General features: G+C 47.7%; 1 protein-coding gene across 1 annotated transcript in view; it reads left to right on the top strand.

Moving 5' to 3' along the window:
* The first annotated feature begins 3,113 nt into the window (after positions 1 to 3,113).
* The window catches only part of TMEM164 (transmembrane protein 164), a 718,173-nt gene continuing 702,951 nt past the window's right edge, over positions 3,114 to 18,335 (top strand). The window contains exon 1 of the mRNA XM_069612615.1: positions 3,114 to 4,375. Coding sequence (XP_069468716.1) covers positions 3,548 to 4,375 — 828 coding nt within the window. The 5' untranslated portion in view covers positions 3,114 to 3,547. The remainder of the gene's footprint in view (positions 4,376 to 18,335) is intronic.

The following is an 18,335-nucleotide window of genomic DNA, read 5'->3' as shown; positions in this document are numbered from 1 at the left end:
CCAACCCTGTCGTTTCGGCCTTTCCAGGGCTCACACTTTCGGGTGTACGTTCGAGCTCCGGGCATCAGAGCGGCTCTTCCAGGGACCTGACACGTATCAACAGAGCATTACAATAATAATAATATCTATTTTTTATATAGCGCTACACACCCATGGGTCTCAGAGCACTGAAATAACAGATGACATTTTTATCCCACAGAGTGGTACTCAATTTATCTCCTTCGGAAAGGATAAAAGGCTGAGTTGCCCTTACTGGGATTCAAACCTTCTACAGCAGGCTGCGCGTAGATATCAGGAGCGAGTGCTCAGCTCATTGTTTTATTCGTCTGGCATAGATCGAAGGGACGGGGACAATGGGAGGCATTAGACATTGATGTGAGGGAGGGTGGGACTATTAGCAGGGACTTTAGTCCCTTAAGAAATGTGAATGGGGTGATCAGAAGTGAGAAGCATGCATAATGCTGCATGCTTTATGAAATAATGACTATAAATAATATAATGTATTGTGACTTAGTTTACAATGAAACTTTACACATAAAATATACCTGAATAGGAACAAAATTATAATGAGAAAACCATCAGTAATTAGCAAAAACATTGCATAAGAAATTACCACGAAAGACAATACATTAAATTCTCTAAATATACATTTCCTAAAAACCATATAAAACAGCTTCATTTTAAGTTCACATTTACAATAGTTCAGGAACCAGATCTAACCACATCCTACCGTATATTCTCCAATAAAAAAAAAAAAAAATTTCAGATGGAATATCAATCTAATTTCAGTGTTGTTACAATTCCTGTATAAAATAGGGGCCTGTATTAGCCAACAGCCCCTCATGGATTTCAGTGATGGCTATACATCATCTCCTCTTTATATCCTCCTATATGGTTATATTAAGTCTTGTTTCCACCTTCAGCCAAACATTGTACAGTGCCATCATGAGTCTTATACTGTTGGAGTTAATACAGTGATGCCAAAATAGCTCCTCTTTAATGTAATCTTGGTTATGCACAAGCTGACTCAAGCCAAGGTTTATGGTACTTAACATTTTGTGACATTCAGTCAATACATGTCTGGCCGTTTCTAGTTGATTCACTCCTTTACATAACCGGCAAAGCCGTAATTCTGGGGGGATCATGTCTCTTCTGCCTGTTATCATTAAAGTAGGTAGTTGTTTTAGCCTTAGAACTAATATGAATCGTCTAAGTCTCCTATCCGGGCATAAATTGAGATAGCTCTGCAGATTTTTATAGTTATACAGTCTATACTGGACAAACTGATAGCTTTTCAGCTTCTGGAGATGAGCGTAATTCTCCAGCCAGTCCCAGAGCTCTATGCGTTTGACCAGAGCCCTCTGCATTTCTACAGTTACATTGCCCTCCCTTATTTGCCACCCAATGGTGGTCAGGAATTTAGACATTTGCTCCTTCAAAGGGCACGGGGATTTATCCTTCGAGGTCTCTAGATAAACCGCCTTGAGTAGCCCATTTTTAGTCTCATTCCTCATTCTCAAATAGAGTAGGGCTCGCTTTTTTAATACTATCGCTTTCAATGAGGTCAGCCCCAATTCCAGTCTTAATATTGCCATAGGGATTCCCGGTGGTAGGCCCAAAATAGCGCGCCAAAATTTCCCCTCAATCACCTGGAGCCATTTCAGGTCAGAGTTGAGGAGGGCTTCAAGACCATGGGTGATCATAGGGGATAATACCTGCATGTACAGTTGTCTCGTGCCCCATATGGTGAATCCCCCCTGATTTAGTGTAAATCTATAGAACAGTGCAGTCAGTTGGGATGCCTTTACAAAGCGTGACTGCTTGCAGAGTTCATAGTCGCCGATACTCTCAAATTCTATACCTAGATAGCGGTAACGAGGAGTATAGGCAATGGTATCTGAACCAACTCTGAGCTGTACACGAGTGGTGTTCTTGTTGGAAAAACTCATTGCCTTTGTTTTTTCCAGATTAATTTTGAGGCCGTTCCTCTCGGCGTATTCCCACAGAGCGGTGGCCGACCTTCGAAGCCCACTAACAGTGTGGTCCAGTATAACCAGGTCGTCCGCATAGGCCAGGACCGGGCAGATGGAGTCTCCTATTTTCGGTGGGCAATTTGTCGATGCCCTAATGGCCTCCGGGATGTCATATACATACATATTATAGATCAGCGGGGCTGTGACACAACCTTGTTTGATGACTATAATGACTATGGTTTTAAAACTCAGGCGGTATTTGTTAGGCTCACATTAATTCATATGATGCTATAGTGACTTTGCATGCAGCATGGGGAGAATACAATTAAGCCATACTCTTATTGCTCAACAGATTTCTATAACAATGTAAACAGTGTATAGTTAGTTTACTATGAAAGACTAGTTTATTATGTAATGTGGTTTGCTCCCGAGGCATTGCTATAAAGTATTCTTTAAGCACATGAAATACAAAGCAAAACCTTAATAAATATCTATATCAACTATACCTGCGAAGATGTGTTCAGTTGCTTAAATTGCCAACATACCAGTTTCAACATTTAACCAATGTGTGTGATCCTGGGCAAATCATTTAATCACGTGTCTTATCTGCAGCTCGGTAAGTGAGTCACTTCAAAGCTTATGTTAATATAGCATGACATTATTTAAAAAATCCTAATGACTGTAGAGTTGCTCCATATATAATAATAGTGCAATTTAGGTATTTTACAACACAAGGTTATTTGCCACTTGGCTTATTTATGGCAACGTATTCTAGGGGCACTTCATGGTGCCTCCGCTCCAACTATCAAAGGCTGATGATGCTCCTTGCATTGTGCTTTTCTGTGAAGTCACTTATTGCGAATGATACCGTATGGAATCCCGCGCACTGCATTTGGGTGGAAAGGGGGCAGTTGATATTGGGATACATGGCATCACTGATGATATGCTTGCTGAAAGTGTCCTCCAGCCTTACTCATAATATTAAAGCTGGCTGGGCACATACTGAGAGGCAAACGTGCTGGGGCGGGAGACATGCACGATGCACTCGCTGCGCGGCGGAATGCACTCGCTGCGCGGCAGTAGTGTGGCGTGGAGGACGCGCCTGCACCGTGCACTAGCGTGCAGCCGGCGGTGGGGCGGGAGCCGTACACGGCAGTGTGGAGGGCGTTCCAGCACCGTGCAGCTGGCGGTGGGGCGGGAGACTTACACGGCAGAGTGTGTAGGGCGCTCCGGCACCGCGCACCACCGTGCAGCCGGCGGGCGGGCGCGAGCCGTACACGGCAGAGCGTGGAGGGCGTTCTGGCACCGTGCAGTAGCGGGAGCCGTACACGCCAGAGGGCCCCACCTTCCGAGGCTGCCGCTGCTGGGCGGGAGCAGAGCCTGACAGCAGCCGCCCTGGAGAGGCGGACCCGGCCGGCCCCCGCCGCCGCCTCGCATGTGTCGAGCCTCTGCCCCGCCTCCCCTGCTGGCCGGCCTTCATGTGCTGACGCTTCCGCCTGCAGGCGCCTCGCTCCCCGCACGCCTCCTGCGTACCCCGGCGCGGAACACCGCTCCATGAACTGAGGCAGCCAGCCATGGCCCGCTACACGTTGCCCGCCTTGCTGGACTGGCTCTACGGCGGGGTGGACCCCAGCTTCGAGGGCAACGGGGGGCCCGAGTGCGCTGCCTTCCTCTCCCACGGCCAGAGGCTGCTTGAGAGCCTGGTGGTGCTCTGCCTCTCGGTGCTGGAGGTGGGCCTGGCCCTGAGCAGGATCAGCCGGCCCCCGGGGGACCAGCAGGGCTGCAGGGAGCATGTGATGGACAAGGGGGACCACCCGTGCCAAGGGGGCTGCAGGGGCCAAGGCCAAGCGGTGGGAAAGGATGGCCAGGAGCAGGTGGCGGGCCAAGACTGCCAGCTGTGCCACAGAGGATGCACTAGTGGGGTGCTGGCCCAGGAGTGCCAAGGGGGCTGCGTGGGCCAGGAGAGGACGATGGCCAAGGAGGGCCAGCACTGCCACGGAGGATGCTGCAAGCAATACGATGACCAACACTGCCAGGGTGGCAAGAACGGCGAGGATGTGGTAGCTGGCACCCAGCACTCTCTTGAGCAGGATCCCGCGGCTTGGAATCTGCACTGCTCAAGCAAGGCGGACCAGGAGAATGTGGACCCCAGAGCTCCGTGCCAGCACGAGATTGACGGGCAGTGGCAGGGTGCAGCGGTCAGGAACCACCAGGGTGCTGTGGCTAGAAGTGGGCACGTCGCCTCTTGGCCCCGGGGTCCAGGCGGTACGCAGGAGAGCCTGGGAAAGAACCTGCTGCTGGTTGCCCTCTGCCTCACTTTCGGGGTGGAGGTGGGCTTCAAGTTCGCCACCAAGACCGTCATCTACCTGTTGAACCCCTGCCATGTGGTCACCATGATGCAGGCAAGTTGCGTTTCCCGGCTCATGTGGTGTAGTGTCTTTGAGCACAATTCATACATAACTCATGTTGTTCTGCCTTGGGCTAGTTACAGTTTTTGTGGGTAAAGTTGTTCCTGTTTGTAACTCACTAAGTTTGACCTGTCGTCCGGGCCCATCCACGCAAGATGGGCAATACCCTTTTTTATTTATTTAGCATTTGGTTTTCAACTTAAACCTTAGCTATACATTACTACGTATACAACAAAATTACACATACTACAAAGTACACATTTCAACTTAAAATTCATCCAAATTTGTATTTTTTTTCCAACCCCCCCCCTTTAGTCCATCACAACCCCTTTACATTTCATCAGCTCAACACATTATCGCTCCTTCATTACATGTACATTCGTATGACACACATCTACTGCTTTATGATGGGGTATGCGAAACCTTACTGCCTTGGCACGTCCTGTTGCCTTTTTATTTAATTAGTTTCCTGGTCTTTCACTGCCTTGGTGCCCTTTTAGACTCATTATGCTCAAGAAAAACAACTCCAATACCCGATCCTGCCAGCCCGGTAAATCCGTCTCAGTGCCCAGAACCACCCTGTGGGCACGGTACAGAAGCACCAACTACATAATTGTTATCCATATGAAATGTCCCGTTCCCGCCCGCCCCTAAGCGCTGTAAGTTTCACAGTTACTGTGAAGGGCAGCTCTGGCCTCCTGCAGACCGCATGTTGGAACCAAGTGCTGAGGTCTTAAGGGCCATCCACGCGGTGCTCCAAAGTGGAATGCTCAGGCCAGCCTACATCAAAGCAGCTGCATGCAAAACCTTGCAGGGTAGCCCCGTGTGGGGATTGGCACCCATTCAATTCCAACGTCCTTCACGCCAACACGCGGTGTGTGATCTGATTGAAGCGATGCCGCCCTTTGATTCTACGCCTACGTTCTGGTGGCGGCCACATCTGTTGGCTGTGCTGTGGGCACGTTGCCCTCGCGGAAGCATGCGCCCTTTAAACAAAAAAAATGTATGCATAGAGTTTGGGCACGGCTGTAGTTTGTCAGATATGTGCAAGGAGTCCTCTGTGGACATGTGCCAGGCCTGTCGGCGTCACGTTTTGTGCACATCACTGGTAAACGAAAAGCACACACAGAGGAATAGCAGAGAGCACAGTCATTCAGGCATGATGCCCGTGTAGCCGTACCCCTTACTGCTGGGCGTTGGTGGGCCAATCGTTATTTCCCTAAGAGTGGGCTATGAACACAAGTAGCCATGTCTTTCATGCCTCTATTGTTTCCTGCTTGACTCTATTGCGTTTTTCATGCCCTGCTGTTGTAGATGCCAGTGCCAGATTTCCACGGCATCAGTATGGGCTATGACACAGCTCCGGTCTTTTCTTGGGCTGCCCACAGAGCACATTCCTAGAACCAGTCTTCCCTGGTATTAGTCCGGGGCCTATATCAGTATGGGGCTATGATGCAGCTCTAGACTTGGTCCGGGCCCTATATCAGTATGGGGCTATGACGCAGCTCCGGTCTTGTCTTGGGCTGCCCACAGAGCACATTCCTAGAACCAGTCTTCCCTGGTATTAGTCCGGGGCCTATATCCGTATGGGGCTATGACGCAGCTCCGGTCTTGTCTTGGGCTGCCCACGGAGCACATTCCTAGAACCAGTCTTCCCTGGTATTAGTCCGGGGCCTATATCCGTTTGGGGCTATGACGCAGTTCTGGACTTGTCTTGGGCTGCCCACAGAGCACATTCCTAGAACCAGTCTTCCCTGGTATTAGTCCGGGGCCTATATCCGTTTGGGGCTATGACGCAGTTCTGGACTTGTCTTGGGCTGCCCACAGAGCACATTCCTAGAACCAGTCTTCCCTGGTATTAGTCCGGGGCCTATATCCGTTTGGGGCTATGACGCAGTTCTGGACTTGTCTTGGGCTGCCCACAGAGCCAGTCTTCCCTGGTATTAGTCCGGGGCCTATATCAGTATGGGGCTATGACGCAGCTCCGGTCTTGTCTTGGGCTGCCCACAGAGCACATTCCTAGAACCAGTCTTCCCTGGTATTAGTCCGGGGCCTATATCCGTTTGGGGCTATGACGCAGCTCCGGTCTTGTCTTGGGCTACCCACAGAGCACATTCCTAGAACCAGTCTTCCCTGGTATTAGTCCGGGGCCTATATCCGTTTGGGGCTATGACGCAGTTCTGGACTTGTCTTGGGCTGCCCACAGAGCACATTCCTAGAACCAGTCTTCCCTGGTATTAGTCCGGGGCCTATATCTGTTTGGGGCTATGACGCAGTTCTGGACTTGTCTTGGGCTGCCCACAGAGCACATTCCTAGAACCAGTCTTCCCTGGTATTAGTCCGGGGCCTATATCCGTTTGGGGCTATGACGCAGTTCTGGACTTGTCTTGGGCTGCCCACAGAGCACATTCCTAGAACCAGTCTTCCCTGGTATTAGTCCGGGGCCTATATCCGTTTGGGGCTATGACGCAGTTCTGGACTTGTCTTGGGCTGCCCACAGAGCACATTCCTAGAACCAGTCTTCCCTGGTATTAGTCTGGGGCCTATAGGCCCGCATACATTGCTATGTAACGCACCAAGTACCTGAATGAACCACGCTGCACTATGATTTGTGTGGAATACGCATTCGGCCGTAGGCTTTATTGCTTGCCAAAGCAACCTCAGAGGTGTTCTTTTGGGTACCTTGTGTTCAAGTAGAGCGATGCCTGCCACCAGTGAGATGTCTTTCAGAGCTCCTCTTCGTACCCAACAGTGGGCTTTCCGTTGTCTCTGAGGTCTGTTGGCAAGTCCCATTTTGGATCTCTACCCGCTGGACGTTTGCATCTCCAGCTTTAACCATCTCTTCCGTTCCTGCCTGGCGCCCTGTAGTATAATTTGAGGTATCATATCAGCTTGCTTGGCGTAACAACTTTATTTGCCTCAATACAAGAACTGACAAGTAACACTGAACAAGGTCTGTATAATGTCCATGGGCTGCTGGGTAGTAGGGGTGTAGAACCTGGTGCCCTAGGGTGGCTCTGGTGGCTTAGTCTTGGTCCTCAGTAAGGAGGAGCGCCAGGAGCACGTCTACTCTGTGTAGCTGACAATGTAATCTGTCTCCTTTGCCGCTTCGTGTGGCTGTGTGCACTTCCATGAGGGATCTCGCAGACTACGGCGGTGCCGCGAGCTTTCCACACACCTCCCTTTGGTGACCCAACAATGTTTATTCCATAATAAAGTCATCATGCTTCACCGGTCTTCTGTGCTCTCTTCTCGGTTGATCCTCCTTTGTACACCCTGCATCTGGTGCTTGCATCGCTTCCTTGGACACTTGGCGTCTTTCTATCTCGCTTTCTATGACCTCCCCTGCCGATGCCTCTAATTCTTGCTCTCTCGTTGCATCACAGTCTTGGCGGTTGCAGGGAGTGACTTCATCTTGCATTCTCTCGGTTGTCTGATGCCTCTCAAGCATTACCACACATTCCATTTTCCACGTGCGCCCATCCTCTGTGCGGATGTGATTGGCCCCTCTGTTTATTAGTTTTATGGGTTTGCTGAACTTTGACCCTGTCGTTTGGTCTTTACATGATAGACAAATTTTGATCCAGTCTCCTTCCCTGACTCCATGTCTGTGGGACGCTCCTCCTCTGGTCGCTCCATTTCTTCATATGTGCTTTGCTATTTTCCTCCACACAACCTCTTCCATCTTCACTTAATTTTCCTTTACTCTGGTCAACCATGGTGGTACCAGTGGGGATGCCGTTCTTCTCACCTTCAGCATGCAGAACAGTGACTCTTGAGTAACACCATTGGGGGTTAATCTGTGGGCCGCTACGCCTCCTTGATGGTTTTAAGGGGATCCATACCAGATACCTTTGCTAACTGAATTGCCCCTTTGATAAACCTATTCACCATCTGAACGAGTCCATTTGCTTGGGGGTGTTACAACGCATCTTTCCTCTGCTTTATGTTGTGTCTCTGCAGAAATCACTCCATCTCCCGTGATACTAGTTGAACCCCATTGTCTGTGTCAATGTCTTTGGGGAGGGCTTTCCTTCGAAAAATGGATGCGAGGACTTCTATAACTGTTGCAGTGGTAATGTTGGGGACAAATTCTGCTTCTACCCATTTTGACTGGTAGTCACAATGCTGTACCGATGCTCAAGAGCCATTGCATCTAATGGCCCAATGAAGTCCAGCCCCACTTTATGCCATGCTGCTTTAGAGATTTCTGAGGGAATCAACAGTTGCTTGTCTGGTCTTCAGGCCTTTGTCACTGTTCATGCATTCGTGGCATCTCTCAATCATGGAGCGTATGTCCTGGTCGATAGCTGGCCACCAGTATGCCTCTCTCACCGTCACTACGTCATGGTGTGCCCTAAATGCCCTCAGTGGGCTCTGCACAGGATGACTCTTCGCATTCCCACTGGTGGTATTACCTGGTCACCATTGATGATAAGCCATTCGGCCTCCTGACATTTCTTCCGCCACCTTCCAGTAAGGCCTCATGCCTTCTGGGGTGACTCTTTCTTCTGGCCATCTACTCCTGGACCACTCTTCGTCTCACCATGGTGGAGTCTTTACTCCTCCTTGTACCAGTGGCCTTCACTCAACTCTAGGAACTCTGGATCCCTGAGGTCTTGGATGTACTCGGCGATGCATTTGTGCTGCAGAAATGTGGTGGCTCTCTGTTTCTTGGCAATCCAGACATGCAGTCCGCCTGGGCATTCCTCCACCCAGCTATGTGGGTTATCTCAAACGTGTATTCCTGAAGTTTTGCCGCAATGCGAGCCAGGCGGGGTGTTGATGACTTCGTCCCTCCTCGACTTTGCATGTGCATTAAGGGCTTGTGGTCAGTGACCAATTTAAGTGCTATGCCCTTTACGTCGCTCCTGAAATGTTCTACTGCCCATGCACAAGCTAACCTCTTTCTCAGCAGTGGCGTAGTTCCTCTCGTCCTTGGCAGGGCTTTGGAGTTGAATGCCACCACATGTTCCATATCTCCTTTCTTCTGGGTGAGCATGGCACCTAATCCACACACGCTGGCATCTGTGGTGATGCCGGTATCCCAGGCAGGATTGAACTGCTGCGGGCACAGTGCTTCCACTATTCGTCCTTTTATGCTCTCTACAGTCTCCTTCTGGGCTTTGTGCCAGGTGAATTCCACCCCCTTTTTGAGCAGATCTCTCAGCGGGCGGTGATGTCTGAAAAATTTGGTATGACCTTGAGTAATATTCGGCAAGCCCTAGAAATGATCTTCATCCCTGTTGGCAGCCTCTGGAGCTTTGAGAATGGCTTGCAGCAGGTTTTGTTTGGGGCTGATTCCTCGGGCGTAAATCTTGTACCCCAGGTATTTGACTTCTTGTGCTTTCAGGACTCACTTCTCATATCTCAGCTTGACCCCTGCATCCTGTAACTTGGTGAGCACTCTTCTCAACGTGACATCATGCGTGTTCTCGTCATCGGCGTACACCAGTATAGCATCTTGAAAATAGGAGACCTTGCCAATGTCTCGCAGTAGTGAGTCCATCATTCACTGGAAAGCCGAGGCTGCAGATGTCCGCCCGCACTGCTGCTTAGTAAACTAGTACGTGCCAAAATGCTTTCAGGGGCTTTCATTCTTTGTGAAGATGAATCTATTGATATACATCCCTCGTATCCAGCTTGGAAATCACCTTGACTTCCTTCATCATGAGGATGAGTTCATTTATGCTGGTGAGGGGGTAGCTATTTTTATAGGACCTTCAGGTTCAGGCTGCAACGGTCTATGCTAACTCTCAAGTCTTCTTTTAGTTTTTCTTTTTAATCAGTATGACAGGGCTCAGCCACTCCGAGGCTTCCACTTCTTTGATGGTGCCCTCCTTCACCATTTTGATGTTTGCTTTTGAGTATGGCCCTAGCGGTCGCTGGTACTGGATGTGCTTTATGCTTGATGGGGACGACGTTGGCTTGAGCATTATTCTGTGTACAAAGTTTTTGATTTTTCCCTGGCCCTTCAGAAAACAGTTTGGGGAAGTCTTCTTTCACCACCAGTACTTCTCCTGAATCGACTGCCAATACCTGATCTTCTGTGTGGCGATCTAGGGGGATCTAGTTTGATCTTGATTTTGGCTTGGCTTGGCCGTCCCATCCTAGGACCGCTGGGCCTTCATTAGACAAGTATACGCTCGTTGTGGTCTATCTTCCTTTTGAACTCCACGACTGCCTTAATGTACCCTAGCATGTTCACTGACGCACCTCCAAAAACAGTGGGTTTGTAGCGCGTGCTGAGAACTTCAACTCTGTCGGTTCCCATCATTTCCTTGTAGGTGTATAAGGGTAATATGGTCAAATCGGAGCCTGAATCAGCCATCACGCTTGCCCTCGTACCGTTCACTCTGATCACGCAATAGGCTTCTCCCTTCTGGCTCTTGAGCTGTACACCATCAACACTGTGGGTCTCCCTTCTTCCAAAGAGGATTTGACATCCACGTTGTGTTCTGCATTGATAGTTGTATAACTTTTTTTTATTTTGGCACTTGCAAACCAACGCATAATGTCTGATTTTCTTACACGCGGACCACTCCTTGTTCCTTGCCGGACATTCTCTGTCATTGGCCAAGTGTTTAGTACTGGTTTATCTGTGACACTTCAGCGGTTCCTTTCTTCCCCACTTCCCTTCTCTTTTCTTGTTTCTCTTTTCTATTTCTAAACGTGATCGCTTGGAACTCTGCTGGGAAGGAGCTGCCAGCAAACTCTTTCCGTTGCCCCTCGCAATCTTTACCGCCTTGTCTAGCTGAAGTTCTTTCTCCAAAATGCATATTTCTGTTGTAGGTGTGGACCATCAACATGTCGCAGATCATTCCTTCTGCATTATTGCCAAAGTTGCACAGTGCAGCTAGTTCTCGCAACTTGGTTACGTAATCGTCCATGGGTTCTGACGCTTCTTGTTTGCGACCATAAAATCATCTGTGCAGCACTGTTTTCCTTGCTGGCAAAACGCTTCACAATTCTCCTCACTGCCTCCTTGTACACGTCATCGTTCTCATCTACACCTGCTTCGGCCGTAAGGCCTGTGAATACATGTTGTCCTACTCTCAAAGCATTCAGTAACATTGCTCTGCGCCTCGCTGCTGTATATCCTGCACCTCCTAACACTTTGAAGTATCTTGTGAACAGTCGTTCCCTTTGTGGCATGGGATTGCAGGCCTAACTGGTATTTGCAGAAACGGCGGGGGGGACGTTGCTCCTTGCATGGTAATTTGCTGGTGTGCAATCCCGTTCTCGTCAAATATGTAGGATAATTTGAGCCTCCTCACTCCCTTGCTTGGTGTAACAACTTTATTTGCCTCAATACAAGAACTAGCAAGTAACACTGGACAAGGTCTGTATAACGTCCATGGGCTGCTGGGTAGCAGAGTTGTAGAACCTGGAGCTCCAGAGCTGCTCTGGTGGCTTAGTAGCAGTCTTAACTCCTCAGCCAGGAGCATGTCTGCTTCGTGTAGCTGGTGCCATAATCTGTCTCCTTTGTCGCTGTGCGCACTTCCATGAGGGATCTCGTGAGACTACGACGTAGCTGCGTCTCGCAAGCTCCCCACACGCCCCTTATGTCCAACTGGTATTCTCGCCTCCGACTCGTGCCGCCACACCCGAGTAGTTCCACGGCTGCTCGGGATCCCCCCCCAAAGTACCCTATATACATCCCCTCTCTGCCAACGCTTTAAAAATGTTGTTTATAAAAATCTCTAGTCCTTTTGTTGACAGGTGCACCCTGTTCTGGTGAAATAAATGGTGTTTGCTTTGAAACCTCCATGCAGCGCATGAGTCCGCCTTGTGTCCAAGACAGTCTTCCTTTCTAGTTCTTTCCACCTTTTTGCCGACGTGTTTGACAAGGAATTCTTGGGCATCAGCTCAACACTAAGTCAAACAAGACTATCTGGCCCACTTTCACTCCCTCTTGCCCATGCCACCCAACCATCGAGCTTAATATTGATCAATCGACCGATGAGGCCCTTAAATCCTTTGTTCCTGTGGAACCTTTTGCACCCCAGACCATTAAGGGGCCGTCATTCCTACTCTACCCGTACCTTTCCTTTCGTTTGCAACCCCTTGCTACCAGCATAACTTCCCAGCTAAAAATAAAAAGCAAGTGACCACCATCCCCCACAACCCATCCAGCTAATGGCCTGTTTATCATCTCTTGTAGATGGTAGTATTTCGCTGTATCAGCAACTAACCTGGAGACAAACTGGCCTTGTGACCCTTACCACTCGGGGTTCCGTAGAAGACACCCCATGAAAACAGCACTTATCCATGTGCACTTACCACATGCCTGCCCATCATCGTAACCTTTCTAGTATTCTCATCCTCTTGGATCTTTTTGTCTACCTTTGATGCAAAGGGGTCACTTGGCAATTTGACAGATGTATGTATAATTACAGCTAATAAGTTTTTCGTTTTTTGTCCTGAGAAGGCTCCCCTCTATGTTTAGAAAGTGAGCGCTATTGGCTTTGCCAATGCTTATTATGACATTATCCCCTCCACAGCCCGTTCCATGTATCGTCCTCGCTATGCATGCTTGCTTATTGTAGCCAGCGCTGGTCATTGGGCCAGTTTTTCCCGGATCCGTGATCAAGGAACATATGTTTGTGCCAAAGTGCAGTACTCGAGCATTGAGAAGCGGCTTGGACACACGTGTGGTGCTGTGGAGGGAGCAGTATGGTTGACAGGGCGCCAATCTGCATTCCATAATGGAAGAGTCCTGCCACCCCAGGGGAAACATTGAATGCCCCCTCTGCTACAGCAAGCAGTTGAGCATGCACTCCTGGGCTGGCTGTGTGGTGCCACGTGGCTTCCTATGCAAGGCAGAGGTGATTTGCTCTCTCTTCCTTGCATGAGCCATTTGTGCTCCCCCCAGCCCCACCCACAGGAATCCTGTGGCATGATATGGTGGTGTTCCAGCACCACAGTGCTTGTTGTGCACCAGGAGACTCTTCCGGTTTACTGTTTGCGTGGTACCAGTGCCAGATGTCCATCATGGCTATGTGGGAGGCGTAATCTGTACACCGGGGCTACAGCTCTGGAGAATAAAGAATGTCTGTGTGTGTATCTATGTATGCTTACATGTGAGGATTTGTGTCTGTAATGCCTGTGTGAATGAGCGTGTGATCAATGTGTATGTTGAAGTATACAGATGAGCGTGTGAATGTGGTAGCAGTGTGTTTGTTGCTTGGCTGTGCCTGTACATGAGCAAGCATTGTGCTTGTCAATGAGCTTCGGCAGGGATCGAAAATAAGGATTTGTTGAGCAGTAGCTAAATGCGGTTTCTGGGTATCTGGCATCTGGGAAACGAGAAGCTACTACTTGGTGAAATGCAAATTTAGCTTCAACAGTAGAAATCTTTGATCATTATAAATGGCCCATTCTGGTTCGAATATCCTCTAAAGGTGTACTAATGCTCCTTTAGGTACATTCCCAAACATGCAAGGTTCATGTTACCTGTATGACATTCTTTCATCGTCGGGCATTTCAAAGCCTGCAGTTTCAACGTGTTTTACGGTTCATCGAATTTTTGGGGTTGGGGGAAGGGCAGATAAGTGATTGGATATAGTTCAAAATAGGTGTGGGGGGGGGGGATTGGGCCCCCCTCCAAATAAAATGAATTTGATGAACTGTCAAACATGTTTAAATTGCAGGCTTTGAAATAACTGACGATGAAATGACATGGAACCCATGTCACCTGGGTGTTTCTCTACAGCACCAGTTGGCCTGGGGAGTTGAAAGTAGTTGCTGGTAGCTGTTGGTTTCTAGGTAACCATGCTCTTTTAGGCTACAAGCAGGAGCTAAATAGTTCCCGGTGCCTGGCAATTTCGAACCCTATATATCGACAGATTCCATGAGAAGGGGGTATCCAACTAATGTCATCAACAAAGCAAAAACAAAATTAGACAACAGGAAAGATCTAATATGCTCAGTAGTGAAAGAACGCACCAATATAGACATTGTTACTAGATAATATTGTACAGAATAGTGTGCAAAGGCATTGGAATATATTATTCATGGATTCTGATATATGTCCTTACCTGGACAAGAAACCGAGGTCAGTGTTCACTAGGGCACCGACCATCGGGAACAAGCTTTGCTCATCATTTCTCAATATAAGTGGAAGTGATTGGTTAAGACCAAGACAGGTTTTTATAAATGAGGTACCTGTAGTATGTGTAGGTACACACACACCAAGACTGTAGGGGAATATACTGACAAAGAGGGTAAAACAAGGTTAAGGAACTCATCAATTGCAGAACCAATTTTGTGGTTTATGCCATTATTTTTGTTTGCAAGAAATTGTATGTAGGAAGCTCTATTAAACAACTACAAATGAGGATTAGGGAACACCTGGCCAGTTTGACAAACCAAGATCATCAGTTGCCATTAGCAAATCAAGTATGCCATAATTCGGCAGGCAAGAAAGATTTAAGATTTATAGGCCTCATGAGGTGTGAAGCGAGGTAAAAGAGGAGAGGATTTGAAACTAAAACTGCGACAAATGGAATCGAGATGTATAAAGGTGTGTGAAATTTGGACTCCACTCTGAGCATGAAATTAATATATATATATTTCTATAAGAACCTATGTATCAGATGCTGATAACGTAGGGTATACCATGTGTAGCTTTGCACCAAGACACCTCATTAGCCTTGCCAGGTGCGAGCCAAAATACTGGAACTCGTTTAAGGATGTGTGCAATGATTTATTAATCCCAAACCATATACTAGCCATTACAGTCTGGTGCGAAATAGAGCTGCCCAATACATACTCCACATTAACAAGAGGAGTGAGCAAACTGAAAGGCCACTGCTCAAGCTTAGTATCTCATCCATCCATCATGCCTTATGGACTATAGCACGAATAATGCGATATTGGCTAGTACAGCTGATATCAAATGAGATGAGGAGACCCTGCACACATGAACAGGACGTATAATATACCATCCTGACCATCCAAGCACCCAATAATGAGGCAAACTGCTATTGTCAGGGACACTGATCATAAACCCATGATAACAGGGCCTTAATATATTATTGGAGAGTTACTGATGAGGGATCGAAGGGACATAATCAATAATGAACCGCAAAGCGTCACCCGTACTTAAGCATTGTAACCCTTAACAATGTAAACAATGCGTGATACATCACTGTGAGGTCACACGCAGGGCAAAGAATATCAACAACAAATTAAAATGGCGCCAGAGTGCCTATTACTGCCGCGGTGCTTGGGAACTAACCCGATGAATTGATTCACAGCTATTAAGGTACGCAGTTATGTGGGAGACGTACCCCTAAACACAAAGGTTAGGTTTATCCTAAAACAGTTAGCCCAGGGATTTAGAACATGCGGTACCCCAGTGCCATACCACGGCACTGGGGTACACCATGGAACAATACCAATGGGTTTTTGCGACTAAGGAAATATCCCAACCCGACTTCTTGACCGGCGGTGTACACAATAAGACGCCTGTAGGTAAGGGCTACTTGATCACGTTTGAGCAACTCTCACAGACCATGCATTACAGTGCCTAGGGATTAGGCCACAGAACATCATTCTTTTAATGTGAAGCACTAAGAGTGAAAAATATTGAAAGGAATCGAGTAGAAGGAAACACGAATGAAATGGGACCATAGTGTACTGTAGCATTACAACACGTGGGTAAGTGACCCAACCATGACATTTGGCAAGCTAAGGACGCAGACTGCAACAAGGATGTAAGCTATACTCTTGAACCAAGAGGGAATTGCACCCAGAAACGATTGGTAAGAATTTGTCTATCTATTATGCTTCCAGTCGCAGTGTAACACAGTATGTGGGTGATAACTTTTTAAAAACAGCTCATCACCAGGGGCAATGCCAACTAACCCTCAGACATTTTTATAAGCAGCACGTAATCGGGCTCTCCTTTTTATATAATTATAAGAGAACGAATCGCATTTAAACATGACGTGGCATGGACTGATTGGGGTGCCACGCAAATATTCCAAAACTCCAATGGTACCCGAACACCCAGTCATAATCGCATGATTGAGGATTATTAAGCAGGAGCTAATGAGCACTGTTTGGATTTTGCATCAAATTTAGAATGCATCATATGAACATTCTAACAAGAATATACCTTGTCTATTTCCTCTCTGTTCCAACTACCTGCACTCTATTGGTATGTAACCATTTTCTGAATTTGTTTTCTATGTGAAATGTAATTCTGCAATTGCGTGTAGTATAAAATACACAGTGACTTTCTAATACACAATAACAGCCTTGAGGACGACTTGGTGTCGAAACACGTGTCGGCTGTTATCAGGATAATAAATCAATGGCACAAATGTATTGATTTTGAGAATTTTTGTTTTACAAAGGAGAACAGATTTTATTGTGGTTAAGCGCAAGGCGCCAGCACAAGCACAATGACTCGCTATTGTGTGTAGAGTGTGCATGCAAGCGTGCCGGGTTTAGGAGAGTATCTCTGGTTGGGGAGAATTGATGGTTAAGTTGGTGCAGAGACAGCCATCGTGCTCATGTTTTTTTACTGTTGCGTGCATTTTTAATGTCGCTGTGGGTAAAACCCACATGTGAGTGCAGGAGAGGCATTAGGGCTACATTGGTGCAGGCAGCATGGATAGGTTTTCTTAACAGTGGGAATGGTATTTTTACTGGCATTATGGATAAAGCCAACATGATGAATGTTCCTATGTGGTCATAAGTCATACATTGGTACAGCCAGAATGGACATGTTTTCTTACAGTGGCATGCCATTTTGCTACCAGAGTTTTTGGAAAAGCCAACTTGAGGCAGCTACCTTCCACCTGATTTATCGAAGATGGAAATCCAACCAGGCCTATCTCAATTAAATCTACAACCTCATCATAAATGCATTTGTCAACAATACAATTGGGCCTCAACATTTGCACCCGCCACTAACTAGTGGTAATTGACTCTTGACGAATAAGAAATGGTGATTTGTGCGTATTTGTAGAACTGATAAGGAGAGTGGCTTTTAATGCACGGCTTGTAGTTTGCAGCTTGAAAATTTACTCTTGAACATAACTAACCTCTAGCCCGGTCCGAAGACGCAAAGAAAACTAGAGGGACTCAATATCACCAACCCGCGGCAATAACCCTTGCCCAGGTATTCACCAGCTCTCCAGCCATTGTATGTATTCAGCCATACCCATCCTACTGCACCACGCACCTCTTCCCCATTGTGCCCAACCCAAGATATCCCACCGCTTCTAAGCACTTTACCATGGATGCATTAGAAGGAAACTTCACCTTGGCTTCCATGGTCTACCCATTGAAGAAAGTCAACACCCACCATATTGCATTGAACCCCAACCTAGATGAGCCCACCCACCAACCCTGCACTTCTGAAACATTGTCTAAATAAACATAAGCCCTCCATACCTTGGTACATACAAGGACTCATTGACAGTAAGCTTGTGATCTGCAGAAAAGATCTTGAGCAAATCCCATGACTTTGAAGACTTCATCACCTTGTAAATGCTCTGTTCAGGACACTCGTCACAGCCAAAGCAAACTACTAAACAACAACCATCATGGAAGTATTGTCATCATGGAAGTATTGTGAGAAACCAGAAGGTGTATCACTGACTAGTCCGTGAGGTTCTGTCATCCAGGTGGCCAGGACACAGCCATCGCTTTTGGATCCAGTTCCTGGGGGTGGACCAGTGCGGGAGGATCACCTGGGCAAGGGGTCTTGTGGGAGTGGGACACTTGACACGGTACCCCCCCCCCCCCCATAACACATTTACTCCACCCTACCAGGTAGGATACCTGGGAACTGTAACCCTTTCCCTAAACAAATACTTTCACACAGACAGCCTGCTCTGGGAGAAACCGACTCCTACCCAAGCATTGTACCCGACATGCCCTACTACTATGGGCAGTCACAGTCAGGCAATTACTGTTAACAACTCGCACCTGACTT

Source organism: Ambystoma mexicanum, chromosome 5p, assembly GCF_040938575.1.
Source record: "Ambystoma mexicanum isolate Mex_15411 chromosome 5p, UKY_AmexF1_1, whole genome shotgun sequence".
NCBI classification, from domain to species: domain Eukaryota; kingdom Metazoa; phylum Chordata; class Amphibia; order Caudata; family Ambystomatidae; genus Ambystoma; species Ambystoma mexicanum.
Note: the sequence above shows the minus strand (reverse complement) of the source record. Positions and strands in the feature narration are given on the sequence as shown.